The 23,324-nt window shown below is 50.2% G+C and overlaps 1 protein-coding gene across 1 annotated transcript in view; it reads right to left on the reverse strand.

Annotated features, from left to right (window-relative positions):
- The window catches only part of LOC124519793 (small G protein signaling modulator 1-like), a 97,147-nt gene that overhangs the window by 24,971 nt on the left and 48,852 nt on the right, over positions 1–23,324 (reverse strand). The window contains 9 exon segments of the mRNA XM_047090210.1: positions 641–823; positions 5,989–6,117; positions 9,259–9,404; positions 11,632–11,696; positions 13,108–13,246; positions 15,137–15,301; positions 19,664–19,796; positions 20,203–20,366; positions 21,554–21,621. Of these exon segments, the coding sequence (XP_046946166.1) occupies positions 641–823; positions 5,989–6,117; positions 9,259–9,404; positions 11,632–11,696; positions 13,108–13,246; positions 15,137–15,301; positions 19,664–19,796; positions 20,203–20,366; positions 21,554–21,621 (1,192 nt within the window).

The following is a 23,324-nucleotide window of genomic DNA, read 5'->3' on the forward strand; positions in this document are numbered from 1 at the left end:
CTCAGGGCAGAACTGCTCAGCTGAGCCAGACTCAGGAGTACACACGAAGGGCTTTAATGTTAGGAGTCACCGACTTCTGGTGGTTGCTTGCTACCCTAGGCAGTATTATTGTTGGCAATGGATGAGTGTACAAGCACTGGGGAAGAGAATTAATTTTCTTCTCGGCTTCTCCTTTGGGCTGCTAAACTGGAGGTTCTGAGAGGGCAGGTATGTCTGACCTGGTCGCTGGAGTGCTCCTGGCATTCCAGGACATTCCTGACCATTGTTGGCATGTAGTAGGTACTCAGTGAGCACTGGCTGAAAAAATGGGAGCCTAGCACTGTGCTAGGTGCTTCGTATGCACTACCTCATTTGAGCTGCACACAAACCTCCCCTATCCAAATGGTCGTGCCCTTTTTATAGATGAAGAAACTGAGGCCCAGAAATAAGGGTGCTTGCTTGAGGCCCCAGAGCTAGGAAATGGTGAAGCTAGACTCAAATGCAGGTCTATCAAACTCCACAGTAACCTTCCACCCAAACGCTAGGGGTGAGAGTCCAAAGCTCCAGATACCCAGCCTTCACCATTCCTACAACAGCTAAATGGAGCAGATCCTGGCCTCTATTGCCCCCCCTGTGCTCCCAGATGCATCCCGCCTGTCACCTCATTGCTGATGGTGGAGTCCCGGTGCATCATCCGGTGCAGGTGGCTGTCCAGGCTGGCCCCTGATGAGCATTTAGCCAAGGCAGCCGCGTGGGATTCCCGCTCCCTCTGCCTCACGATGGCCTCACAGCCCAGCCATTCAGCCATGGTCTGTGCGTAGCACGCGTGAATCTGCTCGTCCACCTGCCAGGGCAGATGCAAGGTCACCCCTGGGGAGAGCCGGCCCAACCCAGAAGAGACTGCCAGCTCTGACCTGGGACCTTGAGCACTGGAGACACCCATTCATCATTCATGGACGTCCAACAGACATTGACCGAACACCTACTATGTGCAGGGCCCTGGCTAGGCCCTGGGGATACACAAACTTGCACAAAGCTACTTCTTTCAATGTTCTCTTCCTCTTCTCCCTCCCTCCCTCCTTCCTTCTTTCTTACCTTCCTCCCTTCCCTTCCCTCCTTCCCTCTTCCTCCCTCCCCCTTCCTTCCTTCCTGTCTTCCTCCCTCCCTCCCTTCTCTCCTTCCTTCCCTTCCTCCTGCCTGCCTACCTTCCTTCCTTCTTTCCTCCCTCTCTTCCTATACACATTCAAATACTTGCTGAGCTTCTCCTCTGCCAAGCAGTGTACTAAACCCTAGAGACAGCTGAAGTGAGAAGACTGTTTCTTTCTTATTATTCTTCCTTCCCTTCTTCTTCATTCATTCATTCACTTATCCTTTCAATTTGGGAAGCACCTACTCTGTGCTGGGTACCAAGCCAGACATATGGGATACAAGATGAGCAAGACGCTTCACGCCATCCATCTATCCACACACCCAACACATTTACTGAGTGCCTCCCATGTGCCCAACACAGGGCCAGGTGCAGAGGATACAAAGATGAAGAGAACTGACCTCTCCCTTGACTCCAGCAATGGCCTTAGAAAAGGGCTACAGGTTTCAAGCATTTTCCTTGTGGGATTTCAGCAGACAGAAGGGCAACTTGTGTTGTTTCTGTTACACAGCCTGGGTAACTGAGGTTCTGAAACCACCAGAACTCTGGGCACAAATGGGCATGGACAAGCTGATCTGAGTAAGGGTGTGGAGAGGCAGGAAGGGGAAGAGAGAGGGCAGGGAGCCTGCCTCCTGGCTGGGGGGACAGGGAATCCTTAAGCTTTCCAGGGCTTCCGGAGAGAGGCTCGGGGTCCACCCTGCCCAAATTCCTGCCCTTCCTCCCACTGACCTACCTCCAGAAGACTTGTCCAAGCATACATTCCTATTTCCACTGCCTTCTTGGGCGAGGTTCCCATGACCCTGAACCAGGAGGACCCCAGTGGGCTCCTTCCAGGTGCCTGTTTGTCCCAGCCTGGCCCCTCCTTTGCATTTACCCCTCAGCAGACTCCTCTTTGTTTCCTCCCCGGCCCCACCTCTCACTGTTGCCCCCACCTCACTATCCTGTTCCAGCCACCAAGTCCACCATGCACTTGCCACCCTTTTCCCCACAAACCCTCACAGACACACACACACACACACACACACACTGCATCATACACATGTCTCTACCTCTAGGGCTTTGCTCTTGCTGGCCCCTCTTCTGAGAGGCCCTTCCTCACCTGGAAAGCAAGCAGGTAGCCTTCTGCATGGCATAGGTGGCCCTGGTATGCTCTTACAACCCTGGGGTTTGCCTACATCTGACTCTGCACAAACCCCCACTACACTGGCAAGGAACTCATCTAATGCACCTCTGGGTCCCCGGTCCCAAGCACAGGACCTGGCACCCCAGAACTCTGTTCCTGTTTGCCAGGAGCCCACGAGACAGGGGGTGAAGCATGAGAGGGCCTCGTGCTGGTCCTGAGATGATTTTAGACAGTTCACTGGCACAGGGTCTTATCATCTGGAATCACAGTGTGATTTCCATTTTCAGTTCCCCTTCTACTTTTCGGATTACGAGGAAGGCCAGTCTGGTGCTACCATGCCTTGAACACCTCCAATAACACTTCATAATCCCCTCTTTTAACAAAGAGAGCAGGCTTCAGGCAGGCTACAGTATCTACGTGGAACTGAGTTATATCATTTGGTCGTATTCTATTTATTTTTATAGCTTTCCTTCTGTTATGCCAAATCATGTCAGTCTTCCATTAATGGCAGGGATATGAAATACCTTTTTAAGTAAGTTACATACATTTTGCAGTGAGTCAATTTACTGACAAATATTTAGTAAATAGCACAGGTGGGAAATGGATAAGGAATGTAAAATGCCACCAGGTATTGAAAACGGAGTATGAATAAAACAAGTAGAATGTCGCAATACTTTTTATATTGATTACACAATGAAATGGTAACGTACTGGATATGTTGGGTTAAATAAAATATATCATTAAAATTAATTTCATCTTAAGGAAGTGATGTGGACCCACACGCACACACACACCCATATCCACACACACCCACACCCACACACACACACGTGTATGCATGCACGCGAGCCAATGCAGAAGTGACTAAAATCCTAAAGAGGTCTGTGGTGTAGCTAGTGATATTGTGCTGATGCTAATGTCCTGGTTTTGATAATGTGCTACTGCTCTAGGAGGTGTTTCCATTGTGGAAAACTGAGCAATGGGTACAACAGGACCTCTTTATTACAGTTTTTGCAACTTCTTGTGAACTGGGAATGATGTTTAAGAACAATTCAAGGGGCGCCTGGGTGGCGCAGTCGGTTGGGTGTCCGACTTCAGCCAGGTCACGATCTCGCGGTCCGTGAGTTCGAGCCCCGCGTCGGGCTCTGGGCTGATGGCTCAGAGCCTGGAGCCTGTTTCCAATTCTGTGTCTCCCTCTCTCTCTGACCCTCCCCCGTTCATGCTTTGTCTCTCTCTGTCTCAAAAATAAATAAACGTTAAAAAAAAAAAAAAGAACAATTCAAGGCATCTGTTTCCTTCTACTTTTTAAAATGGGACTATTAGGGGCGCCTGGGTGGCACAGTCGGTTGAGCGTCCGACTTCAGCCAGGTCACGATCTCGCGGTCCGTGAGTTCGAGCCCCGCGTCGGGCTCTGGGCTGATGGCTCAGAGCCTGGAGCCTGTTTCCGATTCTGTGTCTCCCTCTCTCTCTGCCCCTCGCCCGTTCATGCTCTGTCTCTCTCTGTCCCAAAAATAAATAAACGTTGAAAAAAAAATTTAAAAAAAAAATTAAAAAAAAATAAAATGGGACTATTAAAACACTAACAAAACATTTGTTTGTTTATATTTACTTGTTTAATGTGTATTTATTTTTGAGAGAGAGAGCACAAGTAGGGGAGGGTCAGAGAGAGGGAGACAGAATCGGAAGCAGGCTCTAGGCTCTGAGCTGTCAGCAAAGAGCCCAACGCGGGGTTCAAAGCGGGGCTCAAACCCATGAACTGCGAGATCGTGACCCCGGCCAAAGTCAGACCCTCAACCGACTGAGCCACCCAGGTGTCCCATAACATTAACTAAACGCTTAAAATTAACACACGGGCTCCAGTCATCAAGACAGTGTGGTATCAGCTAAAGATTTCTCATTACAGGGTGGTATTAGATGAACGGAATGGAATGGAGAATCCACGCTAATATGCCCACCTGAGTGCTGACAAGGGCGCAAAAGCCAGTCAAGAGAGGAAGGCCAGCCTTTCCACCAAACCGTGCTGGAGCAACCAGGCATCATAGGCCAAAAAATGAATCTTGACCTAAACCACTCACTGGATCCAAAAATGAGCTCAACACGGATCACAGACCTAAATTTAAAATGTACAACTACAGAACTTGATAAAACTTTGAGAAAAGAAACATAGGAGAAACTCTCTGGGATCTAGGGCTAAACATAAAGTTCTTCAACCTGACACCAAAAGCACAATGTATATGAGGAAAAACTGATAAACTGAACCTCATCAAAAATTTCAACATTTGTTCTGTACAAGATCTCATTAGGAGGATGAAAGACAAGGGGCACCTGGGTGGCTCAGTCACTTAAGCGTCTGACTTCAGCTCAGGGCATGATCTCACGGTTTGTGGGTTCGAGCCCCATGCTGGGCTCTGTGCTGATGGAGTGAGGCCTGCTTGGGATTCTCTCTCTCCCTCTCTCTGCCCCTTGCTCGCTTGCTCTCTCTTTCTCTCTCCCAAAAATAAATAAATAAACTTAAAAAAAATTACTAAAATCAAAAAGAGGGTGAAAAGACAAGACAGACTGGGGAGAAAATATTTGCAAACCATTCACCCAGCAAGGAATAAGTATCAAGAACATATGAAGAGCTCCCAAGTGCAACAGTAAAAACCCAAACGATTCACTTAGAAAAAAGACACGAACGGACATTTTATCAAAGATACGCAGATGGCGATAAGCATACAATGCAAAAACGTGCAGTATCACCAGTCATTTGGGAGATGCAAACTAAAATCACAATGACGCATCATTTACCCCTTGCCTGAGTGGCCGACATAAAAAATAGTGACAGGACCAAACCTCGGTGAGGATGCAGGCGTGGGTCGCTCATATACTGCTGGTGGGAATATAAAATGGTGCAGCCACTGCAGAAGCTTGGCAGTCTCTTACAAAACTGAACAAGCATGCCATGTGCCCCAGCAACTGTCATCTTGAACATTTAATGACACCTTATGCTCAAGGGAAAACACGAACGTTCACAGCAGCTTTATTTGTAAAGCTCAAACCGGGAAACGACCCACCTATCCATCAACAGGTGGATCGTCAAACATCCATACCATGGAACATCATAGAACACTTGGCCATGAAAAGGATAGATTGCCAGAGGATTGTGCTGAGTGAAAAAGTTCATCCCAAAACGTTATATACCATATACTATAGGATTCCATGTATATATGTTCTGGAAATGACAAAACTACAGGAACGAAGAACGTTCTGGTAATGTTGTCAGGTGTTATTAGGCGGGCAGGGAGAATGGAGAGGCTGTGGCCACAAAAGGGCAACAGGAGGACCCTGGTAGCATCAGAAATGTTCATTTTGTTGACCATGAGAGTGATACACAAACTTACTCATGTGATAAAATGTGGAGAGCTACACATACACACACACACAAATGTCAATGCCCCAGTTGTGATATTATAGTTTTGTAAGATGCTACCGTTGGGAGAAATCAGATAAATCCTTCTGTATTATTTCTTATAGCCGTACATGAATCTATAATTCTCTCAAAATAAAGTTTATTTTACACAATGGCATCTGTGGCTTGTGTTGTATTTCTACCAGGCAGCATTGCCCTGGAGCTTCCTGGCTCCCCCATGTTCCCCTGTGCCATCTTGGTCCAACGTGGAACCAGAACACCTCCATCCCCACAGTACCCAGCTCCTTTTGTTGCCAAAGACCCCACTGCCCATCAGGTGTAACCAACCTCCTTCCTTTCTGTTTCTGTCATCCCGAACTGGTAGTGGCCCAGGAGGAAGGGCCACACGGCCTTGCGGATCTCCGGCTGGATGCCTCCATAGTAGATGAGGCGTAGAAGCTCCTGTTCCTTGTAACTCTGTGGTAGGTGGGAGGAAATAAAGGGTCTGGTCAACAGGAAAGGTGGGCTCTGTGACTTGACAGTCCCACTTCTCAGACCTGGTCCTTAGAGATCATGGTGTGAACAAAGCCGTATGTTCTGGGATATCCATCATGGCATCATATGAGAAAGCAAAACCCTGGAAATCCCCCAACTGCCTGCTGACGGGGGTGGGGGGGTGGGGAACGGGGCATCCCTACACAGGAATACCAACAGAGAGTAAAAAGGGCGGAAGGTGCATCCATGAGAACTTCAACAAAAAGATGTTCGATGTATATTGTTAAGTGGAAAAAAACAAGGTGGAGAATATATCTAGTGTGAGCCCATTTTTACAAAAAAAAAAAAAAAAAGGCCAGTATACAATGAGTTAACATTTGTACTTAGCTTTTAGTCAATTTCGTGCATTGTGTTTATCTGGCCATACCATCTCAAAGTTATTAACCTTGACTCAGCTCAGAGAAAATTGTTTAAAAGCAAATCAATCCAAAATGAACATTTCCAGCTGGTTCTTCATGCACTAGTAACTTCTGTGCACACGAAGATAACTTTAACAACTGTTTGCTGTATTGTCAAATAGGTTTGCCCTCTTTTTAAAACTCATATTCAGGCAAAGGCTTTGCAGTTGTAATTAGTCACACTGAGGGGACCAGCAGGTCCCATCTGTGTGTGTGTGTGTGTAAAACGCCAATGACTGCTTTTTGAAAAGCCACTCTGAAGGGCAGCAAGGTCCAGTTTCCTCCCATCTCTTTACTGTACATTCTAAAATTACAAGCATATTTCACATTTTTAAGTAGGCTCTACACCCAGCATGGGGCTTAAGCTCACGACCTTGAGATCAAGAGCCCCATGGTCTACCAACCGAGCCAGACAAGAGCCCCAAAGATTTCCCATCTTAATGCTAGTCTTAGATGTACCTCACCACAATGGCAAAACCAGCCACTCTTTTGTCTCTGTTGGAAATTTTAATTCACCTTCTGCCAACAGCCTTGTCAAAGCAGTTTAAAGATCAGACAACTATTTGTGGCTGAGGCTGTAAATGCTTCATTGAAAATCCACCTGCTCAGGTCCTGGGGCCCACAGCTGGACTCCATTTCCCAGCCTCCTTTGCAGTTGGATGTGGCCATGTGACTAGGTTCTGGCCAATGGGATGAGATAGGATGTGATACAAGCCATTTCCAGGCCAGAGCTTTGAAGAAGCAGGTGTATTCCCTTCAGACTATGTATTTCTGCTCCGCTGCATGGAGGCAGATGACTATGAGGCCCCCGGGAGGATGGTGGGGCCACAAGAATGAAAGACTCTTGAGCCCCTGGAGGGAGGACAGATGGCCACCCACCAGGAACGCCCACTGAGGACTGAAGAGTGAGCAAGAAATACACCCCATGATGTCAAGCAACTGAAGTAGTTACTGTATTGGTTACTGCAGCTCAGTCCACCCGAATGCAATAATGCAACCAAGAAGGGTAAAAACATGGCCAGTTTGCGAAACTGTTGCAAAAGTGTTAGACAAAAAATACTCACTTTTGACTAATCCATCTTTTCAACCAACTTGTCCTTAGACTAGCACCTCCCAAACTGGGGAGATCACTAGAAGCATTTGGGGAACTTTCAAAAAACAGAAATTCTTGGGCTCCACTCCCAGGGATGCTAAATCAGTAAAGCTGGAGTGGAGCCCAGAAGTCTACAAATCTTTTGAATTCCTCAGGAAATGTGCACTCTCCCAGGCCAGCTGGGATTATGAGCACTAGGACTTTTTGGGAAAGTAAACCGGCACATCTATTTAAATTTTAAATGCATATCAATCAATTTTATTTCTAGGAATCTACTCTCGAAATAAAAGCACTAGTCAGAATTATATGTGCTTATAAAGATGTCAACTGAAGCCCTATTTGAAATAATTTTTAAAAAGAGAAAGAGCCCAGGGGCGCCTGAGTGGCTCAGTCAGGTAAACGTCCGACTTTAGCTCAGGTCATGATCTCACGGTTCACGGGTTTGAGCCCCACATCGGGCTCTGTGCTGACAGCTCAGAGCGTGCTTCAGATTCTGTGTTTCCCTCTCTCTCTCTGCCCTTCCCCTGCTCACACTCTCTCAAGAATGAATAAACGTTTAAAAAATTTTTTTAAAAATAAAAAGAGAAAGAGCCCAGCTGTCTATCATTAGGGGAAGATCTGAATAAAGTATGGTCTACTCATCAACGAAGTGTGAAGGTTCTAACGTTCAACATTTCGCCTAGAGATCTGAAAGACATCTTTGCTATAAAATGAAGCTGTTGCTTAAAATACAAACTCAATGTCACCTCATTTTTTTTTTGTTACCTCATTTTTTAAAAAATAAGAATTACAGGGGCACCAGGGTGGCTCAGTCAGTGAAGTGTCCGACTCTTGGTTTTGGCTCAGGTCATGATCTCACAGTTCATTTAGGAACATTTAGAAACTGTTCCATATGCTCTCCCCCCTCCCCCTCCCCCCCCCCACCCAGTTTCTTGAGAGCCATAAGCCTATCAGTCTAGCCAAGGTTCTGGGAAGTTCTGCAGGATACAGAAAAGCTGACCCCTCTCGTTTCCCAAGCTATTTGACTATGAAACTTTTTTCACACATAAACATCTTCCTTGCAGGGATGTTTGCCTTCTAGTAAGAAAACCTTAGAGATGCGTTTCCAGGTGAAATATCTGATGGGAGGATTCTCAGGTCGTGAGGCCAAGTGGAAGGGTTCTGCACGCTGGGGGGCGGTTTTCTGGGCCCAGCTGCCTCCTCTGACTTAGCTACCATCCTCCTAAGTAGCTAAGTAGTTTCAACCTTCCTGCGGAAGAGACTTACTGCACCTCGTGCAGCACTGTGCATACGTGTGATGCTTAATAAATCCTTGGTGACAGATTCTTTACTCCTTCCAGGAGAGGACGTGCACGCTCCAGCCTCCTGGATCCTCACACCCATGGGCAGAAGGGGGCCGTGGGTTTTAGCACTCTCAAGAAGGGCGGGGCCTTCAGGTGGGGTACGCAGACCACCCCTAAGGTGTCACAGCCGCCTTGAGTCCCTGCAAGCAGGTGGGTTCATTGCTCAGATGACAAGACGGTCCCCCCAAGGGCTCTGCCCCACTGCAGGCAGAGCCAGGCCAAGCCTTACTGTGCTGTCCTGAAGGTACTGCTCCCAGATCCTGGCCGTCAGCCCATGTCCGGCATCACAGGGCAAGTCTGGAGACACGATCATGTGATTGACCAGGGCTGACAGGTGGGTCCTCACAGTGGACAGGTGTCTGCAGTAGGCAAGCCCTGGCAAGGGAAGGAGGGAGGGAAAGTGCCATCATCCACCATCCAGCCTGCCTTGCCTTGTCTCATGGATCTCAAAGCGCTGCCCCACCCTGCAATCCTAGTGAACCCTCATGACGCAGAAAGTCCCATCATCCTTCTCTTCCAGATGAGGAAGGCGAGGCTCGGAGGGGTGAAGTCACTTGCTGGCTTGACTGCTTAATAGTTCTGTGAGCCTAGGGAAGTCGGTCACCTTTCTCAGCCCAGGCCAGGGTGCCATTACCTCCTCTACCCGGAAGCCAAGGCATTTAATCAATGGGCAGGAGGCAGACAAGGGGCAGGCAGGAAGGAGGCAGGGACTCCACATGCTCTCCAGGCCTCTGGGTGCCTCCGATCCGTAGCAAGAGAGAAAGAGAATGGCAGAGGTGGGCAGCTCGTGTTCACAGTGCAGCTAGATAAAGAAGGCCCTGGGAGATGCGCCTGGTTTGCTTTCAAAGATGGCCCCGCACTCTCATCGAATGCCTGCCAACCTGCCACCCTTCGTCCGCTCCACCCTGGGCACCTGGAGGGCACAGTGCCTGGTACACAGGAGGCACTCAGCAAATGACAGCTTGTGTTTGCTCTGACCATGCCCCCTCCCTTTGGCTGTCCCCTATCAACTCCTGGAGAGGACCCTGGGCTTTCTGGAGCCTGAGGACTCACCCCTCCCAGCAATGAGGAGGAGGAGGAGGAGTAGGAGGAGGAGGAGGAGAAGGATTAGAAAGAGGGGAAGGAGGGGGAGGAGGGTGAAGAGAGGCAGGAGGAGGGGGAGGAGAGGGAGGAGGAAGGGGAGGAGGAGAGGGAGGGGAGGAAGGGGAGGAGGGGGGAGGAGGAGAGGGAGGGGAGAAAGGAGGAGAAAGAGGGGGAGGAGGAGAGGGAGGGGAGGGAGGAGGAGGAGGGGGGAGGAGGAGGAAGGGAGGGAGGGGAGAAATGAGGGGAGGAGGTGGGGGAAGGAGAGGAGGGGGAGGGGAAGGAGGGGCAGGGGGGAGGGGGAGGAAGGGGAGGAGGAGATGGCTAACACTGACACACGCATACACTACGTGCCAGGGAGCTGCCAGAGCTCCCATAATGCAACTCATTAAATTCTCACAACAGTATGAGGCAGGTACTCCTATCTTCTCCATCTTACAGATGAAGAAACTGAGGCACAGACTGCTCATGTCACCTGCCCAGGTCACATCACCGGGAAGTGCAGAGATGGAATCTGAACCCCAGCTGCCCAGCGCCAGAACTTGGGCTCTCAACCACCATCAGGGATGAGCCATGGCACACGACAACATTGTTCAAGATCCATCTTGACCCTCGACCCTTTCTCCAGGAAGCTTTTCCATTTGGGTTCCATAAACATGTGTCCACGCTCCCCTGGCTCCCAGCCAGGCCCTGCATCAGGCACTGGGGATGGGTGATAACAGAACAGGCAAAAACCTTGATCCTGAGAGCTCACGTTCTCCCTGCCTCTCCAGGCGCGGGGGGACATGGCCTGAGCTGCTATTCCACAGGCCATGCAGGACATAGTAACACTTTTCTGGAATCCCTGAAAATACGTGTTTTATCTCCCCCATCTAGGCTGGGAGGCTGGGGAAATAAAATGTGCTAAGAATCACAGCAGAATGAAAAACAAAAAAAAAATCAGGCTTTGTGGTCAGTGGGTTAGGCTTGAGCTCTGGCTGTGTCATGTATTAGCAGTGTGACCTTGGACAAGTTACCTTGCCTCCCTGTGCCTTAGTTTCCTCATTTGTTAAACAGAAACCATCGGAATGCCTGTATTTAAATTTTCATTTTTAACTCCGTGGAAAGGGATCAGACCACCTGACTCTTCTGCCCACAGGTGAGGGGAACCGACTCTTATTGAGCACCTAGGACGTGTCCTGCTAGGTGTTAGGGGCTCTATACATGCTTCTCATTTAATCCTGAAAACAAGCCCTCTAAGGTGGGCACTGGGGATGCGATGGTGACTAACCAGACCCCTGCCACTGAGAAGCCCTGTTGTTTGATGTCCCCCCTCAGCACCTACAGACACAATTTATCCTCAATCTATAGATGAGGCTCAGAGAAGTGCATGTAACTACACTAAAAACAGACACATTCGGGAAATAGGGGAGCAGAGGTTCACGTGCCAGAGCCAGGCACCTTCCCCTCACACTGCTGACATACAACAGGCATTTGATAAATGCTCCCAGAGACCACAATGGTAAGTAAAGCCAATACGCACATCCATAGAAGGCTCTGGAAAGGATCTGGTACTTCATATTGTCACAGAGGAGCTTCAGGGGAGCTGCAGGTGGAGGAAAAGACGACACTTAGGAAAGACCACACAGAGCCCAGGTTCCCTGGGGAAGCACAGCTTGTTGCCTGTAGGGAGCAGATTAAAACCAGTCAGTTAAGGGGACTGGAGGCGGGGGAACTATTATTTCTACCCATACAGCATCATTGCCACTTCCCCTAGTCTTTGGGGTCACTGCCTCCCCAACACTCTGGACCTGAAGTTTGGATGAGGCTGATTCTACCCAGTACCTGACTCAGGTTGGAATCACAGTCCTTGAATAAGAGGTGGTCACGTGATCCAACCTGAGCCAATGAGAATGAGCCCTGAGACTTTTGTTGGAACTACAGGGAAACAGACCCATTTTTCTCTGTTCAAGCTCCTAAGCCAGAGGGATATAGGACAGTGGCTGCTGGGATCCATTCTTGCCACTCCATAGGAAAGGCCTGCCTGAGAATGAAACCACCAGAGGCAACCAGAGGCAAGAGTTGAAGAAACAGAGAGATTTCTGTTTTGAGCATCTGGAGCCAACCATGCCTGAAGTCACCATGCCTCTGGACTTCTCCATCCTGTTGCGATTTCCTTTCGTATTTGAACTAGTCTGAAGTGGTTTTTCAGTGACTTGCACCAAGAGTTCTGACTTCTCAAGTGGCCCAGCTGAACCAAACTGAGCCAAACTACAATTCAGAGTATGGCTGATTGCAGAGGTGATGCCTCAGAGCTCCTCCTTGCATGGGGGGGGTTTGGGGGCTGTTTTGGCTGCAAGAGGAGAGGGGAGTAAGGCCCCAGCAGTGTTGGGGAAATCGAGGACTGCTGAAGGGAGTATTGTGCATGCTTGCAGAGAACAGGATGGAGGAATAGTTGCATATTTTTCTCAGGACCTCCTGGGGGCCACCCAGCAAAACCCAGGGAGACAGGAAGGAGGCATGGTTAATGTCCTCCAGTTACACGCAGGGAGGCATTAAACATGAAAATAACCCTCACTGTACCCTCAGGTTGGTCGGGTGCAGACTTGCTCAGGTTACCAGGCATTTGTATCCCCATTCTGTGGAGGAGCAAACTGAGGCATGTGTGCTTGGCATTAAGTAATATTTGGTGTCACTGGGCCCTTTAATGGGCAGCAAGCAGAGCCCCGAGCTGACCCAGGACAGACACATAGTAAGCATGATAAATAAGCCTTTGCTGTAAGAAGCCACTGAGATAGCAGGACTGTTTGTTACTGCAACATAACCTTGTTTATCCTGACCGATACATGTAAGGAAGCTCCGCTAGCTAGGACTTCACAAGGCTAGCCTTTGACCCAGACCTGAGTGATTCTGTAGCCTACATCCCTCCTCTGAATTCAGCGCTGGGCAACAAACAGGTGCCTACAAATCTTCTGCAAATCTTTCCATTCCCTCGACCCATGGCATAAGCCCCTCATACCTCTCATGGTTGCAGCCATTGGTTGAGCCACCATCGGCGGAGCCACTCTGTGAACAGGATGAGCAGGAGGATTTCCGGGGGCTGGGTTGCCATAAGGGTGGTAGGTTGCTCACGGAGACATCCATCAGGTCCTGGGGGGCTGTGGTGGATAGAAGGGATGGGGCAAGAGCCCCAGTTAAAAATATGTGGGTCACGGAAACCTTACCCCGAAGCAAGCAGCTCGCCCCTAGGCCAGCACAGGGATAGGGAAAGACTCTGAATGTGACAGCCAGAAACAGCGACCCCAATCATTATCTGACCCAGATAATGGCCTTTGAGCCCACCTGATCCAATGAAAGCCACCAGCAAGATTTGGGGCCCTTACCAGATGGGAAGTAAAGAAAGGAAGAAAAAGGAAGAAGGCGGGGTGGGGGGGAGAGTGAGGATAGAAAGAGAGACAGAGAGAGAGAGAGAGCACACGCCAAGAGCCAAGAAAATAGACCCAGTGCCACAGCAGGCCAAGCCTCACCATGTTGTCATTCAGCTGTCCTTATAGGAGACTGACAAGAAGGAAGAGGGGCCTGCTGGGGGTTTCTGGGCAAGGCTGATGATCCTGAGTCCCCTGGGGTAGACTCTCTGGGAGAGAGGATCTCTAGCGGGGAGGCAGAAGGGAGCCTAACTCAACAGATGAGGCAGGGCACCCAAGGGCAAGGGACCCAGCAGAGGCCCCGCTGATGAGGTTGTCTGCACTGTCCATCAGCCTGACCCATACAGCTGTTCCATCAACGGGTCTCAAGCAGGCTGGCGACTGCCACCCAGCATCATGCTTGCTGAAAAGCCACATGCCAGTGTCCCACCCCGATCTACTGATTTAAAACCTGCTAGAGAGAGAGCCCTTAAGTCTGTATATCAAAAACAATTTTGATAACAGCAGCCACATTCGAGAACCAAGAGAGCATGACTGATCTCCTAACACTTGGATATTGGAGAGTCCTGATCAAGTGCTCCCAGGATACAGCACTTAGATTTTCCCTCACTGCCTCCTTTCCCAGCTCCATGGAAACCGTGGCATCTGCGGGGCTGCAGGACCAACAGGACAGTGACACATGCGTTACAATTTCTGTTGTTAATTTCCTGGCTTCGTGACAGCTCCAGACAGGTGCAAAAATATTATTTTCTCAAGGACAGGGCTCGGTAAACATTTTCCATCAAGGACCAGGCAGTCAGCATTTTAGGGATTATGAACCATTTGGCTGCAATCACAGCCACTCAACTCTGCCTTCAGAATGCAAAAATAGCCATGCTCAAGATGCAAAGACATGAGCCCGGGTGTGTTCCAACAAAACTTTATTTATGGACATTGAAACCTGAATTTCAGATCATTTTCACACGTCACAAATATTACTCTTTTGATTTTTATCGATTAATAAAAATATGTGGAAACCATTCTTAGCTCATGGGCTGCACAAAATGAGGCTGGCTCCGGCCTGTGGGCCCTAGTTTGCCTAGGAGATTAAGAAGGGTTCACATCGACCCCACCAGCCACGCCTCCTCAAGGATGACCGGTAATCCCTGGCCTCTTCCCTTGGGCTGCAAGGTCGGGGGGAGGGGAATGGTTGCCGAGCCCACGCTACTTGTCATCAGCGTTCAGTAGCCGACAGGGCCCAGCCCTACCCACTGACAGTATAGAAAGCTGTCTTCACAATGTCACATAGAAAGCTCTTCCCCAAGCTGACTCACAGATGAGCTGGCCAAGAAAGCACAGTGAGCCCTTGTAAAATGTTCTAGAAAAGTGTCCCCAGTTCTCTGCTTCCCTGATCGGTTTCAGCAAGCTGTGGCAAGGCTGCCTGCACCCCAGCCCCTCGCACTCCACAGGCATCACCAATGGATCCCTTCACCACAGAACCCCTGACATCCTGCACCGGGGAGGCTGGACAGTGTGAGGGCATCGGTCTGTCTCCCTCTTCCCTCATTGGGACCAAGACTCAAATGACAACATGGCAGAGGTGGCCGGCACCCAGCCCCAGGGTGGGAGTAGCCCAGACGTTACTGGGGGGCTGCTGCTTCGGACCTGGCATGGGGAAGGTGGCGTCCCATCTGGCTCGCGCCCACTGACTGCCCCTGGCCACCACTAGCACCGACCGGCCGGCAGGAACCACCGTCCAGGCAAGGCTCACGGAGACTGGGGGAGTGCTGCCCAAGCGGTCGGGAGCAACTTGAGACACAAAACAGAAAGCACCAGTGAAACGGAATGTCCACGGTGGGCAGAACGCTGACACAGGCGAAGAGCCAATTCCTCAGGGCTGAACCTCTCCCCTGCCCTGCTCCACACGGCTCTGTGTTTATAAAGTGCCTACTATGTACTGGCTGCTGTGCAGGCACAGGATTGCCCTATCGTCCTCAATCACCCCATGAGGGAGGCCTCTCTTCTCCCATTCTGCAGAAGGGGAAACTGAGGCTCAGAATGAGCCCCAGCCCCAGCCCCAGCGGGTGGTAACTGGCGTAACATTCCTTTCTTACTGAGGTCCCCCTCTCTTTCCGCCAACAACAGCTATCACCTACTGAGTGCAAGCACTACCACTATCCCCTTTTGCAGATTCGGGAACTGAGTCATGGGGCATGGAAGCAGCATGCCCAAGACCGTCCAGCTAACAAACGGTGGGGCTGGGATTCCAACCCAGGGTGTCAGACCCCGAGATCCTATTCAATAGTCTCTCAACCGACATTCCCCCGACACCACCCTTGCTCTAGACCAGCAGCTGTCCACTGGGGCAATTTTGGTACCTTGAGGCCATCTGGCGATGTCTGGAGACATTTTTGGTTGTCACGACCTGGGAATTTGCTAGATGCTGCTGGCATCTATCTAGTGGGTAGACGACAGGGATAATGCACCAGACCCCCCACCCCCACCCCACCAAATACGCAATTATTCAGCCCAAAATATCAACAGTGCCGAGGCTGAGAAACCCTGCCCTAGACCAGCTCTGTTCAACAGGAATCCAACCTAAGCCACATGCTTACTTCAGAAGTTTCTAGAAGCTGCACTAAAGGGGGGGGACCAGATGAAATCAATTTCAACAATAACTTCTGTTTAACTCAGTATATCTGTAATGTTACCATTTTAACCTGTAATCAATATAAAATTACTGAGGAGATATTTTATATTTCTGTTGGTTGTTGTAAGTTTTCAGAATGCAGTGTGTATTTGACACTTAAGGCACAGCTCCATCCGAACTAGATGCATTTCAAGCGCTCGGGAGGCATGCGTGGCTCACGCCTGCCATCACAGATGGCATAGACAGTCTCAGCAACACAGGAGAATGGAAAGGCCCTCTTCTGACTCCGAAACGGGCTCAATGTTTCAGAACTGGTCTCTGCCTCCTCTGTGCACAAGGACCACGAGACGAGGCAAGAAGACACTGAAAGGGGGTTTAGAACCATCTATGGCCACATCATCCTGCCCACAGGGCAAAACTCTTCTCCCTTATTATTGAAGGCAGGCATCTGCAAACTTTTTCTATAGAGGGCCAGATATGTAAATATTTTTGGCATTGTGGGCCTACAGTCTTGGTTACAATGATCTCACTCTGCTGCTGTGGTGTGAGAGCAGCCATGGACACGCTGTCTGTGAATGCGTGTGACTGTGTTCCAATAAAACTTTATTTACAAAAACAGGCAGTGGGCCGAATTTGGACCACAGGAAGGTGTCTGCCCATTTCTGATTTAGGCACTTCTTCAGAAAGGACTTCATTGTCCTCAAAGGTGAAAACCATAGCTCTGGGACTCAGGCCCCTGAGAAAATCAACCAAGCAGGGGGCACCATTTCCACGTGGGCTGAATCTGACTGAGCTTGGGCATGAAGGGGGTGAAACCACAGTGTCAACCGATCCTGGTCAAAAACAATCTGCATGGAGTGGTTGTGAGAGGTACAAGCTCTGGAGCCAGGACACCTGGGTTCAAATCCCAACCACGCCGAAGATTAGCTGTGTGGCTCTGGACCAGTTTCTTAACCTTTCTGTGCTTCAGCTTCCTCTTCTGAAAAGTAGGCGATGGTGAAGACAGTGGCACCTGCCTAGGAGGGCCGTGGTGAGGATTAGCATTGCGTTAGGTGCCTGATACATCACCACACTGACTCCTCAGAATATGATCCTGGGTGGGGAGGGTCTGTAGAATGTCTCCCCATTCTACAGACAAGGAAATGAGGTCTGGAGAGGGCAAGTCACTTGGCCATGCTGCAGTGGCGGAGAGGTGAATGCAGTGATGTGTGCTTTACTCAGCCAAGAGCCCTTTTGCTCCCAGATGACACTCAGCAACATCTGGGGACATTTCCGGTTGTCACTGCTTGGTGGTGGGGGAGGGGGCAGATTTGCTGCTTGGCCATTAGTAGCGGGAGACCAGGGATGGCATTCAACATCCTACAAGGCACATGACACTCCCCCCCCCCCCCCCAAGAATTATTCCATCTACAACATCGGCAGCGCTATGAGTGAGAAGCTTTGATATAAATAGAGTTCACTGGGGTTTCCTCACGGGCAGATGAGAATTCAAGTGCCGGGAGTCTATCTGGGAGATGTTTCCAAGAAGCATGGGTAGGCGAAGTGACACGAGAAGGCAGAGCAAAGGGCTGGTTACCGCTCAGGTTACCACTATGGGCAACTGGTGCTTGATCTCCTGGGGGGCAGGGGGCGCTCTGGGAGACATGCAGACACGCATGTCAGAGCTTTCTTACCGGGGTGGGGGGTGAGGGAGCCGGGGCGTTTATACACTAATTCCTGCCAGTCGTTGGCTGAAGGCTGCTCCAGGGAGGATCCTGGTTCCTGGACACCTCTACCCCACCCCACCCACAGGCAGAAGGGACCCTCAGGCAGAGAGACACTAGGATGGGAGTCGACAGGAGAGCCCGCAAGGAGGGGTGTGGGTGGGCACTGCCAGCGTCTGTTCTGCTGGCACACGGAGAGCCCCAACACGCTAACATGGACACTTCCCAAGCAAGTAAGACCTCCGGCACCCAGCCTGGCTCCCAGCAGAGCCTACAAACTATATGTTGGATGAGCCTCTCTGGGGAGCAGAGACAGGGCTTCCCGGGAAGGCAGACAGGGGGCATCTGGCCCCTCTGATCATTCGGCTCTTGGGGGTGCTGTATGAGCCTGGTACCACTGACAGGCTGGGACGGCTCTAGACCCCGAACCGGGGTAGGAACGGATGTAGTAATGAACACTTCAGGACACTCTCAGGCTCCTAGTGATGCAGAAACACAAGGCTTTGGTCCTAACTGACCATGAAGGAATGAATATATGGGTGAAGATGAGAAACCAACCTGAGCAATATAAGACATTACCACCAAGCCTGCCCCACATCCCCAGATCCCACTGAGCGGTGGACAAAAGCCAGAGCATGAAGCGACCCGGCACGATAGCAAAGGTAGGCTCAGAGCCATTATCCATCAAATGGAACAACAGGACCACCAAGGGTAAAATAAAACGGGGTTGACAGAAAGCACCTATAGCTTAATACTGAGTTGCTGAAACAAGACATCCACATGGTGCTTAATAAATGCTGGGACTCTGGGGCACCTCGGTGGCTCAGTTGGTTGAGCATCCGACTCTTGGTTTCAGCTCAGGTGGTGATTTCACGGTTCTTGAGTTCGAGCCCTGCATCAGGCTCTGCATTGAGAGCTCAGAGCCTGGTTGGGATTCTCTCTCTCCCTCTCTGCCCCTCCCCAGCTCGCTCTCTCTCTCTCTCTCTCAATAAATAAATAAACATTAAAATTTTAATAAAATAAAATAAAATAAAATAAAATAAAATAAAAGCCAGGCCTCTGAGAACTTTCCAAATATCAGTTCATTTGATCCAAATAACACCTCCTTGGTAAAGATGACCTTAATGGTAACAGTCTCCACGAACCAAGCATCTATGTCACGGCAGTCACTGTCCCAAGTGGCAGACATATATTAGCGTCTCATGTGCCAGGGCCTGGTGCTTTGCTTCCCGCCTTTGCTGTTTTTGACCATCATGTATTGAAGCCCTACAGTGTGCTTTACATTGGGACTTTACATTACATTACATTTACATTTACTTTACATTACAGGGACTTTACATTGATCACCTCATTATCTCACTGAATCCTGACAACAGTAGAGTGAAATAAAATACCAACAACCACATAACAGCAGCTAGCATGGATGTGTTCTGTGCCAAGGGCCTTCTCTAATTTAGTCCCCACAAGGGCCCGATGATGCAGGTGCTATGTTAACGTCCCCATCTTACAGATAAGGAGACCAAGGCACAGAAGGGTGAAGTGACTTGCCCCAATTCAACCAGGATTCCAGAGCCCACTCACTACCCCGTGGTAATTCCTGCTCCAGGTTTACCTTTATTAAGCTCAGTAGTGCGTGGTTCTCACTGGGGGGAAACCGAGATACTAACTTCCTGGTTTCAAGTCCCCGCCCCTCCCCTCCCCCCCCCCCCGCTGGCCCCAGAACCCAGACCACCTGTCCACAAACCCCAAACACCTGGAGTTATTTTCATGTTCAGCTAACAGGTTAGATCTCGGGGGCCCAGAGACTGGGAAGCTTACTGAATTCAGACTGCATGCCGGGATAGATGATCCTGAACACATAATCTGTGGCCTTGTCATCTTCCTTGTCCGAAGATGTGGACTTGGCAGAACCCTGAGGGCTTCACTTGCGCAGTTTGGGAAATACTTTGCCCTGAAAGCACAATCCCAATGCATAGCCCTTGGGATACATCTGTCCCCAGAGTCTGTGCACGGCCTGAGGGTCTCAGTGGGGTGTGCATGAGCCCACAAAGCCAGGTAAAGAGTCATGGGCAAGAACGACCACCCTGGGGTGCCTGGGTGGCTCAGTCAGTTGACCATTTGACTTTGGCTCAGGTCATGATCTTGCAGTTGGTGAGTTTGAGCCCCACATCAGGCTTGCTGCTGTCCGCGCAGGGCCCGCTTTGGATCTTCTGTCCCCCCTCTCTCTGTCTCTCCTTTGCTCACACTCTCTCTCAAAAATAAACATTAAAAAAATTAAAAAAAAAAAAGAATGACCACTCCCCACGGCTGACCCCCGCCCCCATCCCAGCCTCCCTGGGGCCCCCACGGTCACTCACCTTCCCCCGCTGAGACCAGAGTGGAGGGTCCAGCTGCCCGTGAGGGAGCAGCCCATTTTCCAGGCACGAGAGGAACTGCAGGAGGTGCCCCCCCTTGGGGAAGCAGAATGGCGGCCTCTGGATCCCATCCTGGCTGACCAACATCACTGTCCCACCGCTGTCCACTGCCACCGAGACCCAGCCAGAGGAGACCCGGCAGAAAGTCACTATGGGGCATGGGATGGGGGTCCTCCCGGCAAACACATCACCCTGGGCATGCCAAGCCAGACCCGTGGACCTGCTCCAAGGCTCTGGGAAAGCCCTGGGCAGAAGGTCAGGGGGAGTTTTTACCTCCCCAGAGCCCCTCCCATCCCACCGGCCACTGCTGCAGACTGGGAACTATGGGATATGGTCCAGAAGAATGTGGTCGCCCCCCCTGAAATCACCCAAGGGGAAACACCCCATGTCCCTCAAGTACCCTCTATGCATAAGCCTGACCTATTTTTGTATGGAGGCTTTCAGACCTACCCCTTCTCAGGGCAGTAGTGACTTGCTAGCATGTATTGAGCACTTACTGTATATAAGCACAGCACATGAAAGGCAGTGTGTTATTGGAATACCCTAAATAGCCCTATGAGGTCTATCTATTATTGCCTATTTTATAAATGATGAAACTAAGGCTCAGAGAGGGTACATGACTTGCTCTGGGTCGCACAGTAGAGTTTGGATCTGAACCCATTGAATAAGCTTAATGTGGGGCAGCTGGGTGGCTCAGGTGGTTCAGTGTCTGACTTTGGCTCAGGGCATGATCTCATGGTTCATGACTTCGAGTCCTGCATCAGGCTCTGTGCTGACAGCTCAGAGCCTGGAGCCTGCTTTGGATTCTGTGTCTCCTTCTCTCTCTCTGCACCCACCCCTCAAAAAATAAATAAACATTAAAAAGGTTTTAAATAAGATTAATGTGTCATGCCTTGTTAGAGTCCAGAACCCTTGCTTTCTACAACAGAATAGCCCTCTGCTTGTTCTGAGTGTACCTTCTTTGAGCTCCGGGTTTGAGTCCAAACTCTGGAGCTTACAGGCTGTGTGACTTTGTGCCAACCTGTTTAGAGCCCTGCTTGGCACATCACAAGGGCTCCATTAAGTGTCAGCAGCTAACACCGTGGGTTTGATGCTAAGTCCTGAACCTATGTCATTTGATCTTTACAATAATGTCATGACTAGGTGCTGTGGTGATTCCATTTCACAGATGGGGAAACCGAGTCTCAGAGAGGTGAAATCACTTGTTTGAGGTTGCACAGGTAATGAGGAGGTGGGAGCAGGCAGGGGAGCCAGAAGGAACACCCCCACCCTGTGCTCCCCCAACAGTCCCTACCTTGCTGGTGGCAGTACAGGTATACAATCTCCTCCAGGCGGATGGTCATAGCATAGTCCCAGTAGACGCTGGAAGGGGAGGGATGGTTAGTTCCACAGGATGCCTGCTCACTTCATCATGGGGAAGGGCCCATGAGGCCAGAAGACTACACCCTTGCTAACCCTTTTCACTAGGACCCATCTGTCCCCAACATCTGTATTCAAGACTTCCCCAAATCTACCTCACCTTCTTCTGGTCCCAGTACCCCAATTTTCTGAGGAACACACTTCCCTTGCCCCCATCCATGTGGCTGAGGCTGACTCCACCCACCCTCTATGCCAGGATTCCAGGAATAGCCATCTGATCCAGGCCTGGCCGATCCGCACATTCTACTGTTCCAGCCACAGTGATTGGTTCAGGGATGGCCCCATGACCCAAGCAGAATGAATGAGACTCAGTTGTTGGATTTATGTTAGAATAAACTGGGAAAAGGATGCTCCTTTCTGCTAGGAGAGTAGGAGCAGAGATGATAAAAGTCTGGAAACATAGGGAACCATGGCAAGAAAAAGCCTGCCTGACGATGGAGTCGACAGTCAGGAAAGCAGAACCAAGAGATGGAGAGTTCAGGCCCCCATCATTTGAGTCCCTGGATCCAGCCATGCCTGAAGCCACTGTCCAGAATTTTTCGGCTCAATGCTTAAGTCCACTTGAGTTTAGTTTTCTGTCACAGGTATCTAAGTATCTTGACTCAGACCCCAACGCCAAACCACCATGCATCCGAGGGGTTAGAAGAGCCACTCAACAGCTTTGACCCCATAGGTCCCAGTAGTGTGATGTGAAGGCTTCTATGGGCCTCAGTTTCCTCCTCTGTAAAATGGGGGATGATAATTACCCACCACACAGTGCGGCTGTGACAGTTAAATGGAATCACATATTTGAAGGGCTCAACACAATGCTGATACAGAAAAAAGTACTTGGCTCATGGTCTCTGTGCTTACATACTTTATTCTTTCCCTTTTCAGATCAAAGCCTACTGCTGTATTAAAACAGATCACTTTTCCCCTCAGAACACCATGGAGGTGGGGTTCACAGGAACTGGGGCTTTATGGCAGTCAGGGGAATGCACTGCTTGGGTGTCCTTCAGATCTTGCTGTGGGAACCAGAGCTGACCAACAGCTTCAGAGGCCACCTCTCCTGATCCACTGTCATGTTTGTGCCAAGACCATGCTTCTCTTGGGCAGCTCTCAAGCAGGCCCGGGCACATGGGGGCACCAGCGTAGGCCTATTCCTGCGGGATGGGGGGTTCCTCTGATGGTCAACTTTAGCCCAGGGGCTCCCAACTGAGCTGGCTGAACATGCGAAGAACTGCAGCATATAAGACCCTCTCTTCCTTCTTTCCCCTCCCCATTCACAGGGGTCAACCAGCTTCTGAATATTCTGCCTGCCTCTTCCTGCTCTTCCCTTTCATCCTTCACAGGTTCTGCTCACGTTAAGTCTCTGCTGCATGTCTAATTCTGTCTGGGTCTGCTTCTTGGAGGACCTGAACCAACACAGGCTTCAAGGTCAAACTTCAAATCCCACTTTACCAATTATACTGACTCAGTCCTTTCTCCTCTCTGGGCCTCAGTTTCCTTAGCTGCAACATGAGGAAGTTGGAACAGAAGCTTTCTAAGGGACCTTCCTGCACTGGTCTATCTGTACCAGAGTCAGCCTCGCCAGGGTCCATGGAGCGAACATCCTTGGAGGGCAGCTGAGTGCACCATTTTCAGAGCCTCTGAGCAGCCTCTGCTGA

This window comes from Lynx rufus, unplaced genomic scaffold (genome assembly GCF_022079265.1).
Source record: "Lynx rufus isolate CCGP_SWC_20201006 ecotype Redwood Valley unplaced genomic scaffold, mLynRuf1.p SCAF_29, whole genome shotgun sequence".
NCBI classification, from domain to species: domain Eukaryota; kingdom Metazoa; phylum Chordata; class Mammalia; order Carnivora; family Felidae; genus Lynx; species Lynx rufus.